This window comes from Scardinius erythrophthalmus, assembly GCF_964197995.2.
Source record: "Scardinius erythrophthalmus genome assembly, chromosome: 22".
Classification (NCBI taxonomy): Eukaryota; Metazoa; Chordata; class Actinopteri; order Cypriniformes; family Leuciscidae; genus Scardinius; species Scardinius erythrophthalmus.
The window spans coordinates 7,706,219-7,734,090 of NC_138242.1; the positions used below are offsets into that span (position 1 = coordinate 7,706,219).

General features: G+C 41.9%; 1 protein-coding gene across 1 annotated transcript; it reads right to left on the minus strand.

Moving 5' to 3' along the window:
- Window positions 1–1,296: 1,296 nt before the first annotated feature.
- gad2 (glutamate decarboxylase 2) lies at window positions 1,297–26,453 on the minus strand. Its single transcript, XM_081352221.1, has 16 exons — window positions 26,054–26,453; window positions 25,729–25,791; window positions 25,388–25,531; window positions 24,659–24,892; window positions 24,063–24,153; window positions 23,318–23,430; window positions 22,756–22,871; window positions 21,556–21,635; window positions 21,380–21,434; window positions 21,138–21,254; window positions 19,968–20,032; window positions 18,564–18,642; window positions 18,249–18,398; window positions 15,129–15,236; window positions 13,070–13,159; window positions 1,297–2,686 (listed from the first exon to the last, which is right to left on the minus strand). Exons 1-16 carry the CDS (start codon window positions 26,124–26,126, stop codon window positions 2,513–2,515), a joined length of 1,752 nt encoding a protein of 583 aa, XP_081208347.1. The 5' UTR covers window positions 26,127–26,453; the 3' UTR covers window positions 1,297–2,512.
- Between the last annotated feature and the right edge of the window lie 1,419 nt (window positions 26,454–27,872).

Below are 27,872 nucleotides of genomic sequence, written 5' to 3' on the forward strand. Positions count from 1 at the left end.
TTCATGCACGTGCAAAGAGAGCAGGTTTGTAGCAGCAGCAGCAGCGGGGAAAGACGGCACAGTGGGCGTTCCAAGACTACCACGTTGAGGATGTCAATGCGTTTGTCATGATTACAACAGCTTAAAATACACAAACCATGTGACACAGCTTGTCGATCCAATGAAATAACACTCATATCTCAAATATTATGAACTTAGCATTCCTTCCATGCTGAAAAACCAACTTAAACTAGCCAGTTGTTAGCTGGTTGAAGTTGGACTTCCACCCTGACTAGAATGGGAAAGCGGCTTAGACCAGATAAGGCTGGGTTCAGTTGTGTTTATCCAACCCGATCTCATGGCAATTTTGGCACGAATTTTACGAGGTGGCTAATTCGTACGAATTCATAAGACCTCATTCGAATTTTACTAAATCGTACATATTTTACGAGTAGCCCAATTCGTATGAATTCGTACGAATAACCTACACCTGACCCCGCCCCTAAACCTAAACAAATCGTGCGAATGCGTACGTGTGAGGTCGTAGGCATTCAAACGAATTAACCACCTTTTACTCACTTGTACGAATTCGTAAGAATTGGTAATGAGATAGTGTTGGTTTTTCAGCAAGGTTGACTGTTAAGTTCTGTAAGGATACAGGTAGTAATGTATAGCATCAGCAAATCTACCAAGGATTTCAACTATAAAGCAACTCTCATCCTGAAACGAACATCCAAGCTGGGACACATTCAGACAACGCTCAGTTTCTTAAAACATCAAACTATGAACATCCATTGGACAGATCATCATACATATAAGCTAAAGTGCACAAGCTCCTCTTCAGGAGAACTAGACAATACTGGCAATTAATACTAAGGCAATACAGTTACAAACACACAAAAATACAAATCGGCACAGGATGTCAAGTTTATCACTTGGGCACAAATACAACCAGTATTGGTTCAGAAATGGCTCTCATAACTACCGAAATGTGCTATAATAATCATTTCAAGTTAGTATGTTTAAATGCAGTGGCTTCAAGTGGATTTAAAGCCAGTTCCTTCATACACATATCTTTGCAGTTACATAAGTCATCATATTCAACACATCTGACACGCGCACACACAACCATTTATGATTAAATATTTGTTGAATAGAGAAAATAATATATATTTTTTACCACACAAATAGACTCTGCCTTATATACAGTACAGTGATGTATTCACATAGATATGTAATTGATCAAGAACATCTTAAAAGTCTATTTACACTATCATAGGGCAGATCCCTATTATGCTTATGTGTTGTTTTCTTTTTGGAGTTTATTTATAACATTAAATTTAGCTCTGTTAATACCCTGAAATATCTATAATTCTGTATAAGAAAGCTAAATAAGTACATGAACGGGTCGGTAAATTAAGAAATCTATTGCTATTATGTATGTAGAAAAGCATGTTACTACACAATTAGACTAAATTTGTTTGAATTTAAATACAGCATATAATGTGCATGTGCTATTGTTGTGTATTAAATAATATTTGATTTCTTTTTTCTTTTACTTTGCTTAAAAGTGAACATTTACCTGGGCAGCGCCACGTTTACAACGAGTTTCCAAGAATAACTGCCTTTCAAATGCTGTTTTATTGCACTTTTCCAAGAATATTCTTAAAATTCTTAAAATAACTATTCTTAGTAAATTGCACATGCTATTAGAGGGAAGAGAAATTCTCATTTTAAAGGGCATTTTATCCTGCAAATAGGATGAGTCAAGAATATTTGTCGGGGGGTTTCTGGGAAGATACATTTTAATTTATTTTTGTCCTTTTTCATTATTATAATTTTAGCTTTTAGAAGCACATTAGCATATCAAGGACACAAATTTTAAATGTTTAAGTTACATTTTTGTCAACATAGACATGTCTATATAAAATGACCTCTTTCCAGCGCAGTCAAACATTATATTTGTGCTTATTTTTGCGCATACTTTAATTATCTTCATCTATTTATGAACTTCTTGGTCACACTCAATACTCAACAGCTCAAATCTCTTCTGAATCTTGACATATCAATAAAAGATAAGTCACACATTGTCTGTGATTGCAAAAGCTTAAGGTATGATGAAGTGTTTTTGGACAATTATGTGTCTTTACTATTATAATATAGTCATATAGATTAACGAAACCTGGCACTTTAAATAACTAGTCAAATAGAAACGTATGACCTGCACTGAATAGAAGCAAACAACTCTTCATATTCATATTCATTAAACACATGTAAACAAACAAAGTCATGTCAAAGACACTAAGATAGACAGTAAAAGCAGACGGTAACACTTTTACGGGGCTTTGGACCACGAAGCCCACAACAACGCTACAATACTAAAGTCTAGATATTTTCATATTGTCATTTTTTTAAATCATACTATCTTTATGTGACTTTGGAGAAGAGGAATCAAAGATTTACCGTTACATTCACAACAAATATTCGATCCATCCAGGGACACAAGAATAACAGGTTTTGGTGCAGTGAGTTTTTAAAGATCCTGCCCCAGTCGCTCGATCTCTTCAATGAGGAAGTCAATGTCTTCAAAGGTAGCGGCTGGGTTGGAGATGACCATTCGGAAGAAGTTGACCTTGTCTCCTTGCGGCTGATAGCTCACCATGGTCGTTCCATACTCCATCATTCTGGCTTTGATTACAGGGGCAACCTGTGAGAGAACATTTTATTAGCTTTGGGAATGACGATATGCTTTGTGCTTCACGGTTTCCGAAATTTTTACAGTTTGCCCTTGCAAAACTTGTTGGGTACTGTTGGTGGTTTTCATGGCATTGCTGGTCACCGTGATTTTGCCAAGTAAGACATGTTCTTGGATCAACATATTTTGTTGATCCTGGAATAACATACCTGTCCCAAAATTTTGTCCTTACCCTATCCCTACCCCTAAACCTAACCCCACTCATAACATTTTTTGCCTAAAGTCAGAAGGAAATGATAGGCGAGTAACACTGATGTTGAACCATCTCACCCTGGTTCTAAGCCTAAACTTGACAAACTGTAAACTTGTCCCTCAAATCTGATTGGTTGATTGGAAAGTTGTTCCAGGATCAACAAAGATGTTGATCCAGGAACATGTGGTACTTGGTGAAATCACGTTTACCTTGCTATATGGTTCCTAAAGTGTTCAGTGTACTTTTTAACATCTTGCTGTGTGGTACTGGCTGGTTGCTAGCGTGCCACTATAGGTGGTTGTTAACTGGTCCAAGTCAAAAGAGTCTCTATGATGGTCTGGTGTCTCGATGTGACGGGTCTCTCCTTCATGTAAGTCTTTATTCCTCACCTTATTAAACACCACTAATAACAGTACATCTCCAACTCACTGAAAAGTAGTAAACCTATAATAAAGTGCTAAATGACGGCAGTACTTGTGTTTTGTCGATGCGCTGTCTGTTATTGATCGTAATGGCAGCGCTTGAGCAGCCTATTGATTTGTTGCCATGGTTACCTAAGGCGACTTCTGAATTCTATTCAGTGCATTCTGATTAACTTGGAGGCAAACTTTTGTGGTTACTAAAATATTCTTTGAAAACCCTGTCTATATGTGTATATATACTGTATAACTACTGTTCAAAAGTTTGGGTTCAGTAAGATTTTTTGATTTAAAAAAATAATAATTTGAAGACCAAGTGATCAAAACATACAGTAAAAACAGTAATATTGTGAAATGATATTACAATTTAAAATAAGTTTTCTATTTTAACATTTCTTAAAATGTATTTTATTCCTGTGGCAGCAAAGCTGAATTTTCAGCATCATTACTCATGTATTGTCACATGATCCTTCAGAAATCATTCTAATATGCTGATTTGCTGCTCAGGAAATATTTATTATTATTATCAATGCTGAAAACAGCTGTGCTGCTTAATACTTTTGAAATATAAATTGTTACTGACATTTTAGACCAATTTAATGCATCCTTGTTAAATAAAAGCTAAATTAAAAAAATAAACTTACTGACCTCAAACTTGAATGTTAGTGTATGTACAGTATACGTACTTTTTAAATACTTAAAAGGAACAAACCTCCGTACAGATAAAACACTGTCAAAATGATTCCAGTTCACATGGATACGCGGGAGCGACAAAAACTATTTTTATTATGAATTTTTAAGGCCATACAAGTAGTTTGTTGAGGTCAATTTGTAAGAAAGACTACACGCCTGCTCACATATACAGTATACTAATTTTAGCTGGACAATAACTTTATTCTAGAGCTGCTGTAAAGCCTAAACAGTCTCTGTTACTGTAATTTGAAACAATCTATATTGTTAAAAGCGCTATATAAATGAAAGTGACTTTACTTGTCTTCTCACTTTTAACTAGTTGCTTATTAGCATGCATATACTAGGATATATGCTGTTTATTAGTACTTATAAAGCACATAATAATGCCTTATTCGGCATGACCATATTCTACATCCCTTAATCCTACCCAATACCTAAACTAACTTACTAACTACTAATAAGCATTTATTAGGAGGCAAAAGTCATAGTTAATAGTGAGAATTGGACCATAAACTAAAGTGTGACCCAAAAAAGTTATATTTAAGCAAATACAATAAGAAAACTGCTAAAAGTGTCATGTTCAAATAAATACTAATTAATATACTGACCCAAAAATTAAAATACTGTCATTATTTACTCACTCTCATGTCATTCCACAATTGTTTAAACTGTTTTTGTCTATAAAATAAAAGTCAACGGGATCCAAAATAACACTGAACGTCTCGGTTACGTATGTAACCCTCGTTCCCTGAGTAGGGAACGGAGACGTTACGTCGGATGACGACGAATGGGGTTTCGCTTAGAAATCCTATCATCTTCGAGTATTAAAACACGAGCCAATGGCAATGAAATGCCATGGGTCTGCGGAATTTGCATAGCGTAACTCCGCCCCATGCAGGGGGTATATAAGGAAGTGCGCGAGCAACATGCAGACTATGTCTTCGCTGAGGAGCCGAGACTGAACTCAGGCGTTCCAGCGGTACAGCGGAAGTGGCAGGGAGACGTAACGTCTCCGTTCCCTACTCAGGGAACGAGGGTTACATACGTAACCGAGACGTTCCCTTTCGTTGTCACTCCGAGTTACGTCGGATGACGACGAATGGGGTTCCCAGTGTAATCACGCCACCTCTCGACTGTCTTCCAGTGCCCTGCGTAAGTCTGAGCTCCCTGTCGTGAGACTAGCACGGACGAAGGACTCCTACTTAACACAGGAATACCAAGGTACACTGGGAAGCATATCCAGTAGAAATATGCAATCATGCCCAGCCCGAAGGGGGGGACTTAAGAATACACATATGACCCGAAGGAACTGCATAAGGAGAATCACTGTGGTGTCCAGCCGCAGGTGGAATATTTCAACCCCAGGGGTGGCAAGGTGGCTTGCCAAGGGAAAGACACATGCTCAAGGAGGCTTACAGTGGAATACACATGTGGGGGTCGCCCGGAGGGGAACCATGCACATGGAGGCACCTAGCCAACGCGAAAGCTGCCGGTGGCATAACTCTGGCGTTGACGTCGTCAGTGCTGGAGGAGACTCAGGGCTTATTAGGCTCACCTGAGGAAATATCGCACGTATCCCGTCCGTGGAGAGGAATGGCGAGCAAGCGAAGACACCTGAGCAGAATCTAGTACCGGCTAGTTGAAGCGAGTACATGAGAAGAAACTGGCTCTACTCGGAGATTGTAAAATCTCGCAAATGTGTTAGGTGTCGCCCAGCCTGCAGCTCTGCAGATGTCTGTTAGCGAGGCGCCATGCGCTAGAGCCCAAGAGGATGCCACACTCCGAGTGGAGTGGGCCGTCACACCAAGGGGGCACGGTCGACCTTGCTGCTGGTAAGCCAAAGCAATGGCGTCCACTATCCAGTGAGACAACCTTTGTTTGGAGAGAGCCTTTCCCTTCAGCTTCCCACCATGACAGACAAAGAGCTGGTCTGAGGTCCTGAAAACACTGCGTTCTGTCTACGTAAGCACGAAGGGCGCGTACTGGACAGAGCAGTGCCAAGGCTGGGTCTGCCTCCTCCAAGGGCAGCGCTTGCAGGTTCACTACCTGATCTCGAAAGGGTGTGGTAGGAACCTTGGGCACATATCCAAGCCGGGGTCTCAGGATCACGTGAGAGTTAGCCGGCCCGAATTCCAGGCACGCTTCGTCAACCGAAAATGCCTGCAGGTCCCCTACCCTCTTGATGGAGGCCAATGCAACCAGGAGCTCTGTCTTCATTGACAGGAACTTAAGCTCCACTGATTGCAAAGGCTCAAATGGAGCACTCTGCAGGGCAGTCAGAACCACTGAGAGGTCCCAAGAGGGTACGAGGGGAGGGCGAGGAGGATTTAGTCTCCTCGCTTCCCTCAGGAACCTGATGATCAGGTCATGCTTCCCCAGAGACTTACCTTCAACTGCATCGTGATGTGCGGCAATGGCGGCAACATACACTTTCAGGGTGGAGGGAGACAGCCTTCGCTCCAACCCTTCTTGCAGGAAGGAAAGCACGACACTGATCGGGCATTTCGTGGGTTCTTGCTGTTTGGAAGAACACCAGTTGACGAAGAGGTTCCACTTCAACGCATAGGCATGTCTCGTGGACGATGCTCTAGCGGAAGTGATGGTAGCCACCACCGCTGGTGGTAGGGTACTCAAACCTACCTCGTCCCGTCCAGAAGCCACACGTGGAGGTTCCAAAGACCGGGACGAGGGTGCCAAAGGGTGCCCCGTCCCTGAGAAAGGAGGTCCTTCCTCAGAGGAATTGGCCAGGGAGGTGCTGTCGCAAGGAGTATGAGTTCTGAGAACCAGGTGTGGCTGGGCCAGTATGGGGCAACCAATATAACCTGCTCCTTGTCCTCCCTGATCTTGCGCAGGGTCCGCGCAAGAAGGCTCACTGGGGGAAACGCATACTTGCGTAGGCCCCTCGGCCAGCTGTGCGCCAGTGCATCCGTGCCGAGCGTGCCCTCGGTCAGGGAATAAAACAGGTCGCAATGGGACGAGTCGTGGGAGGCAAACAGGTCTACCTGTGCGTCGCCGAACTGATCCCAAATCAGCTGAACCGTCCGGGGATGGAGTCGCCATTCTCCAGCGAGAGGCTGAACTCGAGACAGCTCGTCGGCCGCCTGGTTCAGGTGTCCCGGGATATAAATGGCTCGAAGCGACCTCAGATGCTTCTGACTCCATATAAGGAGGTGGCGGGCGAGTTGCGACATACGGCGGGAGCGTAGACCACCCTGATGGTTGATGTACGCTACTGTTGCGGTATTGTCTGATCGGACTAGTACGTGCTGACCCCTGAGCAACGCATGGAAGCGGTGCAGGGCGAGACGTACAGCCAGCAACTCGAGGCAATTGACATGCCAAAGGCGCTGGGGTCCTGTCCAGGAGCCCGCGGCAGCATGACCATTGCACATGGCGCCCCAGCCCGTGGTGGAGGCATCTGTTGTGACAACAACATGCCAGGAAACTCGTTCTAAGGGCACTCCGGCCCGTAGAAAGCTGAGGTTCGACCACGGGGTGAAGGTCTGACGGCAGGCCGGAGTCACTGGGACCCGGAGCTTGCCGTGTTGCCATGCCCACCTCGGGACTCGATCGCGAAGCCACAGCTGAAGCGGTCTCATATGAAGCAATCCGAGCGGCGTTACTGCGGCTGCGGATGCCATATGCCCCAGGAGCCTCTGAAAAAGTTTCAGTGGGACCGCACTCTTGCCCTCGAACTGGCGAAGACAAGTCAGCAGTGACTGCGCGCGCTCGCTCGTAAGCTGCGCGCACATGGCGACCGAGTCGATTTCCATACCGAGAAAAGAGATCCTCTGCACTGGGCAGAGTTTGCTCTTCTCCCAGTTGACCCGAAGGCCCAGACGAGCTAGGTGCCGGAGCACAAGATCCCTGTGTTCGCAAACCTGGTCTCGAGAGTGAGCTAGGATCAGCCAGTCGTCGAGATAGTTCAGGATGCGAACCCCGTGTTCCCGGAGGGGAACAAGGGCTGCCTCGACGACCTTCGTGAAGACGCGAGGAGACAGGGCTAGCCCGAAAGGGAGAACCGCGTACTGTATGCCTGTCCCTCGAAAGCAAACCGTAGAAACGGTCTGTGTCGAGGAAAAATGGAGACATGGGAGTAGGCGTCCTTCAGGTCGATCGCTGCAAACCAATCCTGCGGCCGCACGCATTCGAAAATGCGTTTGGCCGTGAGCAACTTGAACGGCGTCCTCTTTTTTGAAGGGAGCGGTTCAAGACGCGCAGGTCCAGGATTGGTCGTAACCCACCGGATTCTTCGGTACAATAAAGTAGGGGCTGTAAAACCCAGACTTCATTTCGGCTGGAGGGACAGTCTCGATCGCACCCTTCGCCAGTAGGGTAGCGACCTCCGCTCTCATGACAGGGGCATAGCCACCGGCCATAGTGAGTGGATTCCCCTGAGGTGGGGAGGAGACCACGCGAACTGAATCACGTAGCCGAGCCTGATGGTTCTCCGACCCGGCGGGACAGTCCGGAAAGCTCTAGCCAGGCCTCCAGAAACTGCGCCAGCGGGGTTATTCGAACCACAGACGTACCGTCGGGGGTGCAGCGAGGCGGAATGACCGGCCCAGGCGTGGGTGGCATAGCAGCCCGGTGCGGGGGCACGGCCATAAACCGCGTCCTGCCAGAGGAGGCCAGGGGAGGACCAGCGTCCCACGGGGGCGTGCTCTGGCAGGGGTCTGGCGACAGAGGGGGATGAGAGGAGCGTGGCCCGTGGGCGGCGCGTGCTGTCATCCACAGCCTCTTGGGGCTCAGAGAAAGAGCATTAGTTCTTTTGTAGAGATCTTCACCCAGCCCTCAAGTGGGGGAAGGAGTGGTCCTGCTACCAGCTCCTGAAGAACTGAGCCCTAACTCCAAGCTGCCTGTCTCAGGTTTTGTGCTGCTCAGCCAGGTGTTAGCCGGCTAAGGGGCAGAGACAGGCGGTGCCAGCCTCCAGCGACCCCCTTGTGCTCAGGCCAGTGAAGGCTCGAGGGGAGGAGCCGCAAGGAGGCGGCGTCGGCGGGAAGCAGACTAAGCAGACCACACCGACAGATGACCGTCAGTGCAGAAGCCTCAGTCTGCTTGTGGATTGATCGAAGACTGTTGGGCGCAGTCCTCAACCACCCCGCCGACCAGGCAGCCCGCCTCAAGGTGCTGCTTAGGCTGGCGTGGCAGTCTAAGGGGCGGAGACGGGCAGCGCCGCCCTCCTGCGGCTTCCTCCTGCTCAGGTCCGTTTGCAGGCCAGAGGGGAGCAGCCGCATGGATGGGGGCTTGGCGGGAAGCAGACTGAGGAGGCCGCACGGATGGATGACCATCGGTGCCGGACCCGAGTCTGCTTCAGGTGGTCGAAGCCACACCGCCAAAGAGCTCAGCCTGGGACATGGGGGAGCTGAGAAAATGAATTCTCAGACCCTGCCACATCAACCTGGCTAAGCCCATGTCTGGACCACATAGTGGACATCACCTGACCCAGGATCACGCAGGTACCGATGTCGCCCGAGAGCGAGGTCAGTAGTGTGCGTGGCGGAACAACCAGGCCGGGCATGGGAGGCATAGCGTCCCAGCATAGGGGCGTGGTTAGAATTTCCGCGTTCTGCCAGGGTTGGCCAGGGAAGGACTAGCGTTCCACTGCGGCCGGTTCGACAGAACTCCCGGGACAGCACTGCATCGAAGGCGCAGGCGACACACAGCACTGCATGACCGTGCCACTATAGTGACAGGGAACATACAGACCATGATCGCCGTGCGATCGAAAGCAGCGAAGGCGGAGGACACCCGCGGGCCGCGAAAGTCACGTGGAGTTTCGCGCAGCGCAGGTGTCCTGATGCACGTCCGGGAGAAGCTTACAGCGCTCGGGGGGAGGGCGGGGCCACTCCAGCCGATGCTTTCAGCTGCCCGGGAAAGCATGGCTGACAGCTCTGGATCGGTCCCGGCAACGATGGCACTCCCGTGGGAGGCAACGCAGTCGAAACTTCATTTCCAGAGGAATCAAGCCCGCCTTGTGATGCTGTGAGTGCATGGTCTGCGATGTGGAGGGGGGTGTGGCCCGAGGAATTGACTCGTCGGTTGTTGTGCCACACCAAACCCTCAGATCACCCTGGCCACCAGCCAAAGTATCCCTTCTCGAGGAAGAGATAAATTGGGGTGTGGCAGAGGGGACTCTACTCACATGGAGATCATTGAGTCTTGATCTATAAACATCGCGATGGTCATGTTCCCGCAATGAAAACATGACTCATCAACGAGCGCTGCCAAGCGTGATTAAGCCCAACACGCAAAACAGCGCTCGCGACCGTTAGGCAGATGACTGACGCACACACATCCAGAAAATACACGGGCGAACCGTCTTGAAAAAGACGTGCCGCGTGCAGCTCTTTTAGAGAGTGGAAAAGCTCAGCAGAGTGCTGAAGCACCCAGGGAGAAACACACTCACTGTCGGCAGATTACTGCACAAATCAGCAGCAGGAAATGCGATCTCGCTGGAAGCGCCGTCACACCAACACACTGAAGAGCCGCTCGTCTCGAAGAGATTTGAGATGACACTCAAAAGGCTTGTGGAGTGAAGTACTGAACTTGGCTCCGAAGCGAAAACATAGTCTGCATGTTGCTCGCGCACTTCCTTATATACCCCCTGCATGGGGCGGAGTTACGCTATGCAAATTCCGCAGACCCATGGCATTTCATTGCCATTGGCTCGTGTTTTAATACTCGAAGATGATAGGATTTCTAAGCGAAACCCCATTCGTCGTCATCCGACGTAACTCGGAGTGACAACGAAAGGGAACCCCATTGATTTTCACATGGACAAAATAACACAAAGACATTTTTGAAAGTATATTATATTCCACAGAAGAAAGAAAGTCATACATGATTGTAACAACATGAGAGTGTGTAAATAATGACAATTTTCATTTTTGGTGAATTATCCTTGAGAAAGTCTTTGATACAGTACACCTAAAGGGAAATATAAGTTATATGTCAGTGCTTTTGTGTTCTCTCGCAAATTATTTGCTTTCCTCCTTTTTTCCATTCCTTTAGGGGCTCAATACTTTGAAAGCATAATTCAAAGCATAAAATATTTGTTTGATCATTTTTTGCATTTATTTGGATGTACATTTAATAATACAAGTAGTATCAGTGGGAGAGTTGAAAGACAATTATTTTCGCGTCAAAGCAAAGTCTCTATGTTAAGCAGTTCAAGCTAAATTCATTGCAGAATTTTTATATTTTAGACCAAACCCTGTCCAGAATGTTTGAGGAATATAAATACAGTGCTTTCTTGTAAGCATACATCCTCATCTTGTTGTTACTAGGCTTAGCTTGAGCAGAACTGAATTGATTAGAGCAGAAGCATTGGACAGTATGTGGGACTGTAATCTGAATAAAAGACACACAGTCACTCATCACCACATAATTACACTCACTTCCCCTCAAATCTGTTGCAGGTTTCCAGATAATACCAGCCGGCCTGTGTCCAACACCTACATAACCTTCCATCTCTATGAAACAAGCCTTGATATACTGGAACCTGTCCAGTAGTGTCTTTTCATAGGTCTAAGACAAACAAAAAACTGTTTTCCCTGCAAACATATGTGTGTATCCTGTTACCCGAGAGTCTCCAGAAACCAGTTTCTATCATTTGTAACAGAGAGAGCATGAATGTTCTACTTTCAGGTATATGAGGAGTGGTTTGTGGGTAGTGTGAGATAGAGAACCTCTTTGTATGAGTAGCACGCGCACCATCTGTTCGGCCTAATTGCCGGTTATAGCTTTACAGGCATGGGAGTGACAGCCAATGAAAGGACACCTGATGAACAGCCCCTCCTCCTACAGTGACATCACTGCAGGGTTGTCATTTTAAATATTTTTCTGGTTTGAATTATCTAGACATTACAAACAGACATCACCTTAACTGTCATGTGCTGAGACTTATTATTATGTTTGGGGCCCAAGTGCTATAACAGTCATTTTAAAATTACCATAATTTCCCTTTAGAATATTTTAATATCCCTCATGAAAAAGACATACACTTAACATACTTTTAAGAAGAGTACTAATTATGGAAATAATACACTTTAACACATTTTCCTTTCATTCCAATTAAAATGCAATTAAGTATATTCTTTTAAAGTTTACATTTATATTTAATGCAATTAGCTGGTCTTTAGATTGCTTTTTTGACCCACTTATAGGAATTAAGCACATCTTTATATGTAATTGACTTTGAAATATGGTTAAAGTGTATTGCTGTATGCACTGACAAACATTTATGGTAAACTAAAATATATAAAAAAAAATTGTATGTAATGTGTTTATAGTTGTAATTGCACATTTGTCATGATGAACTCCCAAATTAGTGCATTTAAAATATATAAACGTTAAATGTAATACTGAATAATATACAGTTAAAGTTATAATCAGGTACTTCGCATGTGCTTTAGTATATTATAAATGTGTTTCTTGAAAGCATGACAAATGATAAAAACAATGATTTAATGCGCTTTATTTATCTATATTAATTTGACATTATCACAAAGCACACTTTTTAAAAGTGTAAGTGTGTTATGAAAGTGTACTCTCTTTAAGTACACTTAAGTACACTACAAGAGCACATTCATTTAAGCACACTTCTTTTAAGGGATGTTTCTCTGCCCTACACAACATCTAAATAGATAGATAGAAAAAGAAAATAGATAAATACTATTCAAGCTTTAATTCCTTTTGTTTCACAGCACACATATGTAACCATTTTGAGTTACTTAGCATATGGAAATTCTGCATAAATTCAACAAATTGAATATATATTTTATTTATACTGTATAGGCTAATGGAGGATTGTTTGTTCTTTAGCTTATAATCTGTTCTTATAAGATAATAGCATGCAGTATCAATCTGATATCTCAATGTTAAATTTGTTTTTGGGTTTGTTTAAATGACCTTGGTATCTTTTAAAACTCCAAAACCGAGCATTAAGCGTAATATTCTTTTTTTACGGCAATGTACCATTGAAATGAGTTCAGTTCACATCCATTGATTGAATCGAAGTTTTCTCACCTTGTGCAGACGCTTCGTCTTCTCCACTTTGTCCTCCAGGTTGCGCATACCCGGTGGAAGGTACCAGAAACACACATTGGTATGCTGAGGCTGCAAGGACACGAGACAACCAGATAGCATCAGCGTACGTTCACGCAACACACACACCTATCACGCAATTTAACATACGACACACGCTTGCATAAATAGAGCACTCTGGGGAGTCCATTAAAGATCCGTGACGGAATATTCGATTAGGAGCCGTCTGGGGCCATAATGGGAAATTTTGTCGCTGTCAGTTTGGAAGCAGCCATGTAATCTATTCAATCAAAAGCCTTTGCTTTGAGGGCTTTGAGCGCTTGAGCAGGTAGCTCATAGACAGACACTACAGTCCATTAGAGGCCCTCATGGCCATTATGCGGCTCCAGGGGCCATGCTGGAGAAGAATGCCTCCATGCACCAGTGAAAAGGGCTCATTAGCCATTCAGATGGTGGGACACACAGACAAAACACAAATCGAGTCATACCTCACTGTGCTAGAACCAAAAAGAGCATGCTAAACATCAAATCGAGAGCTGAAATGTTTTGTTAAATGTCATTCGATCATACTGCAACACCGCAACCTTCCTTCTTCAACAAGAGCACGCTCACTGAGAAGCCTCCAGCCAAATCATTTTGTCACATTGGCACCAGGCACAATTTACATTTAAATGAGCCTCGAACGACTGCTCAGTCATTTCAAGGGTGAAACATTTCATGTTAGCTGAATTAGTGCACACAATCAGCTCTCAAATTTACTTAGAAATACAGGACTTGCATTTAAATTTAGAGAGGATCGTTGTTTTTTTAAAAAGGCATCAAATGTGATTTAGAAATTCAGTGTGTTTTGTATCTTTAGCAGATGTGCTATTTCCTGATAATTCAGGATGAAATAAAATAAAAAAAAGGAATTATTAACTGCAATAATTTCCATCCCACCATTAAATTCTGAATAAATTTAAATAATGAAATAATAAATGAACCACAGTGCACAGTTCAGATTCTTTAAACATAAAATAATAAGCAAAAAAAAAAATTAAAGGTGTATCTACGAATTAATTAGCACATACACGCATTACACAGAGACTAACGTTCAAAAGGTTGTGGTCAGTACGTTTTTTTTTTTTTGAATCAATTCGAATCAAGTTTTCTGCAAGGACATTGATCAAAAGTGATGGTAAAGTACAAACTATTTCTATTTCAAATAAAGACTTAAATTATGAATTATTATATTAATAAATAAATCCTGAAAAAAAAATATATGATGGTTTCCACAAAAATATGAAGCAGGACAATCTGTTTATGTTTTTAACATTAATGACAATAAGACATGTTTCTTGAGCAGCAAATCAGCATATTAGAATGATTAAATTGGATCATGTGACACTGAAGACTGAAGAAATGATGCTGAAAATTCAGCTTTACCATCAAAGCAATAAATGACATTTTAAAATATATTCAAATAGACGACAAACCCTATTCCTAACCCTAGAGAAAGTACATGCTGTTAATTAATGTTGTTAATTACAGACCTAAACGTTTTGAATGGTATGCATCTGTATCATGTTTAGCCCCACACAGTCAGACTTTTGAACATCAATATAAAGCCTAATCAACACGGCAGATTATTTATTCAGGAAGAGCCCCCTAACCGAAACGGGTGGGTTATATGGGCATGGTTTCACAGACAGGGCTTAGATTAAATTGTGGTGCGACAGCGTCACAGTAAAAATAACAGAAAATGTCTGTCCATTATTGTGGTTTTATTGTGACATTATTAGCATTATTGTGTGTAATATGCTGAGGGCGTCAGTGCACAGACTATGTGCGGTCCATTTATATTCCATTCTGTTTGCTCAAACCAAACAACAGCAGAGAAGTTCTGTCAGTAGAAATGGCCTGTTATTTGGTAGTTTTGCCTAATTCCTTTTTTTGAGAAAGGTGATTTTCTCTTTTCTTGAACAGTTTCTTGATTTCTACTGAATAAAAATCATTGATCACATGATGCAAGAGTAAGACAAAATAATCTAATGAGACTTACCTTTCCATCAAACACCATCTCATATCCTTCCCTGTCCTTGATCTTGTTGTAGAGATATTCTGAAAGCTCCAGACATTTGTCAATCTGAGACTCAAAACCAATGGTGCCCTTCAGAGAAGAAGAGAGAGGGCAAACATTGTGATAACACAATACATCACTGAACAACCAACCAATTTGGTTGTACCTTGTAGCAAAACGACTGTCCCAAATGTCTTTACAGGGGTCACTTAAGGCAGGGCAGCTGTGATGCTGGCTTGTCTTAGTGTCAACTTAAATTCTTGTCTTAAAATAGTTTGAAGTTAGGTTAGCCTATGATAGGATAGGATAGGATAGGATAGGATAGGATAGGATAGGATAGGATAGGATAGGATAGGATAGGATAGGATAGGATAGGATAGGATAGGACAGGATAGGACAGGACATGAAAAGATAGGAGAGGTTAGCCTAGGATAGGATAGTAGAGGAGAGGAGAGGAGAGGAGAGGAGAGGAGAGGAGAGGAGAGGAGAGGAGAGGAGAGGAGAGGAGAGGAGAGGAGAGGAGAGGACCGGGCAGGATAGGATAGGTTAGCCTATAGGATAGGATAGGGAAGTACAGGATAGCCTAGGATAGGACAGGACAAGACATGATAGGATAGGATAGGATAGGATAGGATAGGATAGGATAGGATAGGATAGGACAGGACATGAAAAGATAGGAGAGGTTAGCCTAGGATAGGATAGTATAGGAGAGGAGAGGAGAGGAGAGGAGAGGAGAGGAGAGGAGAGGAGAGGAGAGGAGAGGAGAGGAGAGGAGAGGAGAGGAGAGGAGAGGAGAGGAGAGGACCGGGCAGGATAGGATAGGTTAGCCTATAGGATAGGATAGGGAAGTACAGGATAGCCTAGGATAGGACAGGACAGGACAGGACAGGACATGAAAGGATAGGAGAGGTTAACCTAGGATAGGATAGGATAGGATAGGATAGGATAGGATAGGATAGGATAGGATAGGATAGGATAGGATAGGATAGGATAGGATAGGATAGGATAGGACAGGACAGGACAGGATAGTCTAGGATAGGACAGGACAGGACAGGACAGGACATGAAAAGGTAAGAGAGGTAAGCCTAGGATATGATAGTATAGGAGAGGAGAGGAGAGGAGAGGAGAGGAGAGGAGAGGAGAGGAGAGGAGAGGAGAGGAGAGGAGAGGAGAGGAGAGGAGAGGAGAGGAGAGGAGAGGAGAGGGCAGGATAGGATAGGATAGGATAGGATAGGATAGGATAGGATAGGATAGGATAGGATAGGATAGGATAGGATAGGATAGGATATGATAGGATAGGACAGGACAGGACAGGACATGAAAAGATAGGAGAGGTTAGCCTAGGATAGGATAGTATAGGACAGGACAGGACAGGACAGGAGAGGAGAGGAGAGGAGAGGAGAGGAGAGGAGAGGAGAGGAGAGGAGAGGAGAGGAGAGGAGAGGAGAGGAGAGGAGAGGAGAGGAGAGGAGAGGAGAGGGCAGGATAGGATAGGATAGGATAGGATAGGATAGGATAGGATAGGATAGGATAGGATAGGATAGGATAGGATAGGATAGGATAGGATAGGATAGGATAGGATAGGATAGGATAGGATAGGATAGGTTAGCCTATAGGATAGGATAGGAAAGTACAGGAAAGCCTAGGAAAGGACAGGACAGGACAGGACAGGACATGAAAGGATAGGAGAGGTTAGCCTAGGTTAGCCTAGGTTAGGATAGGATAGGATAGGATAGGATAGGATAGGATAGGATAGGATAGGACAGGACAGGACAGGACAGGACAGGACAGGACAGGAAAAGATAGGAGAGGTTAGCCTAGGATAGGATAGGATAGGATAGGATAGGATAGGATAGGATAGGATAGGATAGGATAGGATAGGATAGGATAGGATAGGATAGGATAGGATAGGATAAGATGGATGGATAATAGACAGACAGATAGATAGATAGATAGATAGACAGACAGATAGATAGATAGATAGATAGATAGATAGATAGATAGATAGATAGACAGACAGACAGACAGATAGATAGATAGATAGACAGATAGATAATAGATAGATAGATAGATAGATAGATAGATAGATAGATAGATAGATAGATAGATAGATAGATAGATAGATAGATAGATAGATAGATAGATAGATAGATAGATAGATAGATAGATAGATAGATACTGTAGATAATTTGCAATAATTTATCTGAACTATAACTCATGTTGTTATAGAGGGTATGCACGTGACGACACCGAGTGACTGTGGTTACGCCCACTGGGTGGCAAAAAGACTGAGCTGCAACATTGGTTTTCAGCGTGGATGCCGCGAAAAACACACAAAACACGTTCTAAAATGGGAAAGAGCTTTGAGACTGACTGTACAACTAGATTTGACAAGAAATCTGAAGTAAATTTTTACAGACTGCCGAAAGCTACAGAACAGAGAAGCAAATGGATCGCTGCAATTCATAGAAACAACTGGACTCCAGGCAGTGAAACGTGGATTTGCAGTTATCATTTTTGTGTCAATATGCTGAATTTAGTGGTAAAATCATACCCTATATATTGTACTGTTATACATTGTATTGATAACTCATCAATTAAATATTTACCATCATATATTCTGCATAATTTGACTTTTTTAATAAACGCTGACAAAAAAAGTTTTAGGTCTAGATGATATGATGATATATATAACATTTGTTATAAGTGATCACCCGGATTTAAACCTACCTATATTGTATTTATATAAAGCATTCACAGGCGAATTTGCTGTATGTATTTCCCCGGCGTCGAAATCAGAAATGTCAAGAAACACGATTCCTGGCTGCATGTCAATATCCATGGATCACTGGATCTTTAGTAAGTTGAAAGGAACACTATATTGAGTCCAATCTTTAGCTTAAACTGATAATCATTTGTTTTACTCGTGTTTTCGCAGTTTCCCCTATTAAATCCAGTCATCCAGCATCTCTTCTGCCACTCAGTCCGGATGATGGGGGACGTGTTCCGGCGGGAAAGTGACGTCAATGCATTCCTTCTATTTGTAGCTATAAGAGGTGTTTTGCAATATCAAGCAACACTGAACATTAAGCTGTACAATACCTTAGCTCTCCACATTAGCCATAGTTTGAAGATGTCCACATGGCGGCCGCACTGCAGGGCCTTGTCCCCCGTGTCATAGGACAGATCATAGTGCTTGTCCTGCTGGAACAGATAACAGGCCTGCATCTGATTGCAGCTCTGCATCAGTCCCTGGATCAGATAACAAGAAGAGGAAGGAAACAAATTACAAAAAATAAAACAAATTTTTGATGCAAATGATGTTCACATGTTAAGTGTGAATGTGATAATGTGATGAAGTTGTAATGTGATAATATGTTAAGTTTTGGTTTTGATAGAGAAAGCAGAGAGCCTCACCTCCTCTCGAACCAGTAGAGCAGAGCACTGCAAGGGCACAGCCATCATTTTATGAGGGTTCCAGGTCATAGAATTAGCCCTAAAATTGTATAAAAATAATTAAAATAGCACATGAAATGAATAAATAACTACATAAATATGTATTTTGATTTAGACAACATTCCTCCCCGAGGCATTGTGTTGTGCATTTCACGGAGAAAACTTTTCAAACAGAAGTTTGTGGATTTCTCAATCATATTTCATTCATGGCAACTCTTTGAATTTAACAAGCATTTACTGATAAGAATGAAGTGTTGTCATGGTGGACTAGATATGTCACGCTGCTACTGCTACTACTGGGCAAGTACTAAGACTTGTTCTGTTAAACATGCTCAGACAAAGATTTAAAGGAGAACTCCGGTCAATTTTAACATTGAGCTCATTTTTTTGTAAATTTGGAGTGCTGTCAATACAGAGAACGACAAAAATCGTGTTGCCTACACCGAGTTATTCTATTTTTAAAATTTGCACCCTGTTGACTTCAATGGGGCAAGTTTTAAACCTGCTTAACATCCTTGATGTGTCATTACAAGTGCCCAGCCATGTGAGTGATTCCTTCAGAGTGAACACAGTGAATCTGACTGCAGTAGATGTGCAAGATATGAATAAAAATGATGTTATTTCAGCCAGCGCACATACCTGTATTTACATCCTGTTTTCAGTCGAAGTCCACAGTAGTCGATTGTCGAGTTCGGGCGCATGATCGTACGTACTAAACCTATGCGCGTGAACTCGACAATCGACTACTGTGGACTTTGACTGAAAACAGGATGTAAATACAGGTATGTGCGCTGGCTGAAATAACATCATTTTTATTCATATCTTTCACATCTACTGCAGTCAGATTCACCCGTGATCACTCTGAAGGAATCACTCACATTGGCTGTGCACTTGTAATGACACATCAAGGATGTTAAGAGGCTAAAAGCAGGTTTAAATATTGCCCCATTGAAGTCAACAGGGTGCAAATTTTAAAAATAGAATAACTCGGTGTAGGCAACACCGATTTTTGTCGTTGTTCTCTGTACTGACAGCACTCCAAATTTACAAAAAAATGAGCTCAATGTTAAAATTGACCGGAGTTCTCCTTTAAGAATGCAGCTGCAAAAGGTAAAGTAAGAGTAACCCTTCGTTGCAGATTTAGACAGGTGGTGCTGGGGACGAGGAGGGATCAAATGAAGAATTCTCATAGCTTGCACAGAGAACGTGCACCGGCTAGTTAAGTTGGCATAATAAGGAGCTATGTGGATGAAGAAGTGTGATCAAAAGGGCGTGGCACAAGCACTGAGAGAACCAATCAGCACCAGATAGATTTTCATGATTGAACTAGACATTTAGTCGATAAGAACTGCAGATTGTACTGACCTCTCGACTCCATTCAGCTTCCACCGGTGTTTCCGGGACATTAGCAAACTTCCGCCCCATGCTCCCTGTAGGAGCACAGAGACAGCAGTCATTTTAAAGACATTCTCATACGTGTCAATATGAACATGTTTGTCCTTCTTGTTTTAAAAAAAGGAAGGAGGGTTTAATCTAGATCAAGCTCCAACCATTTGACCCAATTGGCTCTGAGTCTGCAACGAGCACCACTTGAGATATGAATGAAAGCATGATACTCATGTTTATTATTACATTTCTAAAGGCAGATCTTATGTTTTTTTCATCATTATATTCATGTACATCATATTCACAGCTCATTTGACATTGCACAGGAGTGGGATACAGGTCTCATTCTGTACTACATGTCTAACTGCTGCCTTGAGGGTTGAAAAATGAGACTAAGTGCATCCAAACGTGATTCATGTGTTTGAGCTCCGGCATGCCTCCACAATATGTCTGTGTGGCTGTTGAAATGCCAGAGGCGTTTATATTGTTATATTGAGGAATAATATCAGGTCCATGAGAATGAATACACACATGTTCACACTCACACAGACTGATTGAAAGTAATTCCTCTAATAGGAAACATTTAGATGAAGCTACATTTCAAAAGGAGGTCATTTATTGCATGCTTGCTAAATTAAATCGTTGCCAAATTTCAAACACAGCTGGGTCAATAGTAACAAATAATGAGATTTTTACACTTTCCATTTAAAAAAAAAACATTCTGGGTGGTCCTGGGTGTTTGGAGTGGGTTTTTAGCACATTGGTGGTTTCTAGGGTGTTCTTGTTGGTAACTAGGAAATTGCTGTATCCACTAATTGAAAATCAGAAGTTTGATTGCTTAGAAAGTAACAGCACAACTTTACTCAACAGTACAGGAGTTCTACAAGGCTTTGTTTAAATCCCTGACTTTATGTATAAGCAGTGAATACTTTTTTTCTTAAAACATACAGAGCTCATCAACACTCAGTAGTCCATATGTTACAGGCTGTAATGCAGAACAATCGAGAAGGTCCTCAGTTCTGCATCCAGAGAATGATACTTAGGCTTTGCCAACACTGAGATCACTCTTGGATCACAGTCCACTGTCTGTATTTCACAGGTGAAACGTTCAGGAAGTTCATGTAAGTTCAGGGCGGCAGATCTACTCACATCCACATGCATCCAGATTTCATGCTTCTTGCAGATGTCCGCTATAGCGATCAAAGGATCAAAGGCACCATAAACCGTGGTGCCGGCCGTGGCGCTGACGAAGAACGGCACGTATCCCTGTGAGAAAGAAATCAGCAGGTTATTCAAGGGCCCATTTTGCCACAGAACCAGACAGATTATTCAAACAGACCCAAGAAGAGAGACACATGAGACGGTCATGGAGATACGGTCATTGGAATTACCTTCTGCTTGGCTTCAATGATCCTCCTCTCAAGGTCGGAAGGAATCATCTTACCCCTGGCAGAAATGAGAACAGTAAAGCTGAAGTCATGTGGTTTAGTGTTTATTATGTTAAGACACACATTTCTCAGTCGTCCAGTCATGAAGTAATGCTTCAGTTGTGACAATCCAGACTAACCTTTCATCAGCTTTAATACAGATGACACTCTCTGTACCGATTCCAAGTGCGGCTGCTCCTTTCTTGATTGAAAAGTGACTCTGGAAGGCATAATGATAGAATAATAATAGAAACTGTGCTCAGAATATAGGTAGTGTATTCATTTTCTGGAATTATTACTAATAAGAGTAATCTGTTACAAGCATATCAATTTTTGTCTTTTTTTCCCCGCATTTTAATGTGAAATTGACATTTTTCTTTACCCTTTTGACACTTCAAAAAGTTCAGAAAGAGATCATAAAAATAATCCATATATGAATTGAGCGGTTTAGTCCAGATTTTCTGCAGAGACTTGATCGCTTTATATGATTAACAGATTTAATTTAGGTTTTTATTCACATATAAACATTGATCAGTGAACTAAAACAGAAGTTCAACCAAACCGGCTATGATGCGCGAGAACAAACCTCTCCTGGAAGCTCAAACGTGCTGCATAACATGAGAATGAACCTCATTGGTTCTTGCTGAAGCTCAAACGTGCTGCGTAACACGAGAATGAACCTCATTGGTTCTTGCAGAAGCTCAAACACGCTGTTTAACAAGAGAATGATCCTCATTGGTTCTTGCTGAAGTTCAAACACGCTGTGTAACACGAGAATGATCCTCATTGGTTCTTGCTGAAGCTCAAACGTGCTGCGTAACACAAGAATGATCCTCATTGGTTCTTGCAGAAGCTTAAACGTGCTGCGTAACATGGACTAAACTGCTCGTTTCATATGGATTAGTTTTACGATCTCTTTATAAACTTTTTGAGGCGTCAAAGTGGTAGTTGCATTGTAGTCAAATCTCCTTTCTGGTTTGTTTGTCAGACAAAATGGTGGATTCGTGGATTCATTATGATTGGTCAGATCACCTGTTAATCAAACTCTAATGTGACAAGTGAATTGGGGTCTATTTCCACAAATGACTGGTCATATAATAATGGTCATAAAACATATTACATTAAAACAAAAAGGGCTTCTATTTTGACACCAATGATTGAGTCATGTGCAGTGACTGACAACATTTATTTGTAATTGAGTTATCTCTCTGTGTACTTTAAAATACTGCCCAAAAATAAGTAGACATATTGCTGTTTAGGAGAAACATCTTTACTACAGGTTGTTGTTAATTATACAGGAGGACAGGTAAAAAAAAAAAGAGATAAATAAATGGACGTACATGTTCAGATGTGAAGGCCACCAGTCTGGGTACGGATGACATTCCTTTCTCCTTCACCTCAGGGAACATTTTATAGCGAGCCAGGAGCATGGCATACATGTTGGAAATGGCGCCACCTAGAGAACAATAAATCAATCCTTCCATTCCATCACTCAGGTAGGGCTTGACTTCTGTCAGTTTTTACTCAAGCCTAATTCTGTGCTCTAATTCTCCACATCACATCCCAATTGTGATCTGTTTATCAGTGCCTACAATCTGAGTCAACTAGAAGGCTTTTTTTTGCAAAGTGGGGCAAAGAAAAGCAGTGCAGAAATGACAATAATTTGCATCAGTTTCACTTTTTTTCTTTCTTAATGTGTATGGTTGGAGTCACATTCATTGTTAGATAACACTTTTACAACCCAACCCAACAAATAACTGAGATTCTTCTTTTTAAGATCCTCAAAGAGTAATAGAGAAATCCTGTCCAAAAACTTCCGACTTTTCCTGCGCTTGCGCTCACGTCGCAGCAGAAGCACGCAGTGCAGAATGAGGCAGGTCACTCAGATTGACAGCTGCTTACCCGGGGAGAATATTCCATCACCGCGACCGTCCTGCCAGCCAATGATCTCCCTCATCTTCTTCAGCGTGACATACTCCAACAGCACGAAGACCGGAGCCACCTCATAGGTGAACCTGTTTGCACAGAGATCACATGACCCAGTTACACAAGCCAGAAAAAAATGTCACGACAAGCAAACGTCACGACAACCTGTTTCGCAACTGATGTTTGAGGGGATTCTGCAAGAGTCTGCAGGTTTTACAGCCGTGTGTCATTGCCAGCTTAAAACGATGATGGAAATATAATCCTGACAAGACATGAATTTTTATAATATTTAGATTTTTTAAAAAGTATTTTCTAAAATAATACATTTGATTTCTATAATATAACCAATTAAACAAACTGAAAAAGCTGTTGTACCCTCACAGAAACTGTTACATTGTTATTACATTGTTATTACATGTTTAAGCGTCTGTTAAATTAAAACTTTGACTCCCAACATAAAATACATTTTCTTATCAGCCTGAATATGAATTTCCATATCATTTTCTCTCTGTGAATGAATCTGAGCACAAGATGAAAGAGGGGAGGTTATATTTGCTGCTCTGATTTCATCTGTGCCTTTCATTTTATTCCATTCAACTGATATCTGTGAGGTTAAGGTAGCCACCACAAAGACCAGGTCAAAATAATGCTTATGAAGGCAGAGAAAACAGAAATGATCTCAACCTGCGTTGTATTTTAATGGAAGGAGACACAAACTCACATATTGGTGTTGGCAGTGGACGTTAGCCAATCTGCAGCCAAGCCAACCATGTCTAACCCAGTGGAGAGCTGATTGAAATACCTGGGATGTGCTGAAGATTGACACAACATACAGGGAAAATATAAAATTAATGAATTTAATGTCTGATAACTATATTTATGCCCAACTAATAGTCCACTAAAAATAGTCGCTTGCGGCTTGATGTAAAAGCTCAAATGAATCTCAGACCGGCGCAGACAGCAATAAATCAATCAATCTTTCTGGTCATTCATATAATTCCCAAAACGAAAATCATTTTTCTCTTAGTTAAAATGCCACAAGAGAAAATAAAATCGTCCCTAGACGCATTCATTTAATATCACGTCATGTTCCGATCTGATTCGATTCGCCTTCAGGCACAAACTGATGCTTGTGGTTCTGCGGTCTAAAAAATCTGTTTTTACAAGCGAGGCAATCAATAAAACATCTTTTTTTATAATGTATAGTCTAAGCTAGATGATATATAGATATGTTAGATTGAATATAAAAAATATAAAATAATATATATTTTAGTATCGATATGAACCCTTGTATTGCTTACTAATTAAAACACTCACCAGTTTTTATGGCGTATTTTAGCGTCGCGCGACAGCTGATCAGAATATCATCCAAAGTCTCGGGTTCGTCCGAAAGCTCCCAATTATTCCTTTGGAGCAATTCATTTGGATAGTGAAAATCAATCACTTTCGTTGATCTGTCAAAAGATTCCACTATATAAGCCAGCAATATATCAACAACCTCCTGCAGAAAATTCAGAGTCTTCGCGTCCCCGTCCAATGCAGGTAAAAGATCTGTAAATAATAATAATAATAAAACATGACTGCATTACAATAACAGATGATGGTGTTTAGTGCAGAGAGCAAAAGTGAAATAGCTTCATTTAACCTTGAATACAAAAAAAGGACAAAGCATTCATTGATACATAATAGCTACCTTTTTTATTCAATAATTTACACAACAATGCACATGCACGCTTTTATTTAACTTATTCTTTATTTTTCTTTTTATAATTGTTTTTATTCAATATAATGAAATTAAAAAATGCCTTGGAAATGGCATTTTAAAATAAGTAGCCTTTGAAACAGACGACGTGCAAAATCAAGAAATAGCCTAGATATATTTAAAAAATTAGTTTTAACGAAAAACGTCGCCTGGATGAACATACCACAAACAAAAACTACTGACACCATATCGAATAAAACCACGTAACCAATATAACAATGATATCCAGGCGATTTGACCCTTTATTCAGGTGTGATCTAGAGATGTGATTTGAGGTGATTTACCTGTTGAATAGAGATCAGAGAATCCCACGGTGGCTTTGGAGCAGTTACAGGGTTTATTACAGGCGCAGCTCTCGGCTGTAGACTCATCTTCGGCTTTAACTGAGGCTTGAGCTGCTTTCTCAGCCTCCCCGACATTTAACAGAGCTACAGGAGAAACCATTACTCTATTATCTGAATAAAAACAGCACCTCAAATTGTAGGCAATGGTTACTTTTTTATTCGTGTAGGACTCCAAAAACGAAAATATGCTTTTATAAATGATTTAGCCAATATATCACATTTTAGGAATGTAGGTGAGAGGCACAAATAAAGATCTTAAATCATGTTAAAAATAAACGTACCACATAATTTGGAGCCGATGCCTCCGGAGAATTTCTGGGCCGCCGCCTGACACCATGCTCTGGCTGAAACGACCAAGTGCGGGATTTAAACACCATATCCGTCATAAAACTTCCATCAAGAGCATCAATTATCCATGGCATGGAATCTGCCTTAAAACACCGAACTAAATTCGGTTGTTTATCATGCGACACACTTGACATGACATTTCAAGGTTTAAAATAACCTTGAGCATTCAAGACGCAATAAATGTCGCATTTCTTTGTCTCATAGCCACTAATATATAAAACACAATTTCAGGCTTCCTTTTGACGCCACGCCACTTACGAGTGTTCGGACTTTGACTGCCGTCTCCAGCCGGGTTTTCAGCACCCATAAACCAAAACCCGTGTGATGCCATCGCGAAGAGAGCGGATCAGAGCAGAACCAGAGAGACGCGAGCAGCAGCCATCCAGACGCGCGTCACGGGGGAACGGGAGCTGAATACAGCTGCGTATTCACAATCACACCTGTCCGAACGCTTCGACTAGCTTAATTTCTAAGGTGCTCATAAAAAGATGTTCAAACCCCTCTGACGGAGAACAGCCGAGACGGAGTGTCTTTATTCAGTTAGTGCGCCGTGCGCAATGATTTGGAGCAGCCGTCACCGAACTCACGGAGAAACACTGGCACTGATGGAGACACATGCATCCACTGACTCTCATTCTCTTTCACATGGCTCAGCTGCAAATGCAAGTTGAGGATGCACAGTATATTTCTAAAAACGCACTCGTAGCAATCCGTAGCGCGGGCTCTCCAACGTGCAAACTTGCAACTTTAGTGGTAATGAAAGCTTGTTGTGGCGTAAAGATAATCCGCCTCACGTCACCAGAGAAATTCCGGCGCGATTCGGCTCATGACGACACTATTTTGCGTCGTTAATCGTGACCACACACACACACACACACACACACTAGTTTATGAACCTCCATGGCTCACCACCCGCATCTGTGCCGAAGGCACAACAGTTTTTTTGATTCTGTAATTGCTTTCCTCTAATATTGAACACACCACATCAGAAGCAGGAGGAGCAGCCGGGCCGCTCTATGGACCATGACATTCAGATCTGTGGTCCATATCCCTGCCCCCCTTTTTAAATCATCAAATCATTTCTTATGTGAAAATTGGAGACCCAGTTTCAAACATGATCGGGATAGCCTAGAATTAGTCAAAACATTACTCTGATTTTATTTATTATCAATGTCAGTTGTGTGCAGTGATCGTGCGCAATGGTACACATGCTATTTTTCTGCATGTATATAATAAAACGAAACCCTTAATAATGCAGAAATAAACTACAATCATAAGATGTAGAAAATAACAGCTTAATCAGGTTAATGTTGGTGTGTAGACATTGTTTAATCACATAGAAAAGCAGGTCAATAGAGTTACATCGGGGAATTTTTTTTCAATGTCAGTCCAATAAGCAATGGTCATGGTCAATGTCAATGAATATAATAATAATAAAAAAAAAATAATTATTAGATCAATTATTAAATAAAATTGGAATTTATTAGGCATCTGCTTTCCACTGTTGTTACTAAACATGAAATCCAAAACTATTTAATACAATGTATTTCACATGAACTAAGACTAAAAAAAATGAAGCTGAAAATGGCATAAGAAAATGAAACTCGTACAATAATTACATTTCTCTATAACTGTAGTCCGCTCAGGGTTTATCATCAACCATTATGTACACTATTGTATGCATTTTATCATTTCATTTGACTAATTACAGAATAATTAAATATTTATAAAATCATATTTACAAATAAGTGACATTTCAAGAATACATATATCCATGTGTTTGCATTATGTGAACAAGATACAAGTGCATACTGTACATGCATCTGGAAAAGTATAAATATAATCTATATTTTTACATCCTGCTGATGTCTGACTCACTAAATCATCCAGGATCCATTAGAGACTGTAATTCAAATATAACCCCTAATTGGTGGAAATATAAAGGTCATTTTATGAATGTCTTTGAAGACGAATCTCTATTCCCAAAGAGACTTGAACAGAATGCATCAACAAACATCAACGGCTAAACCTGAGTTAAAAATCAAGCAAGGGCAGCACTAAGAGCACTGGAGTTTGG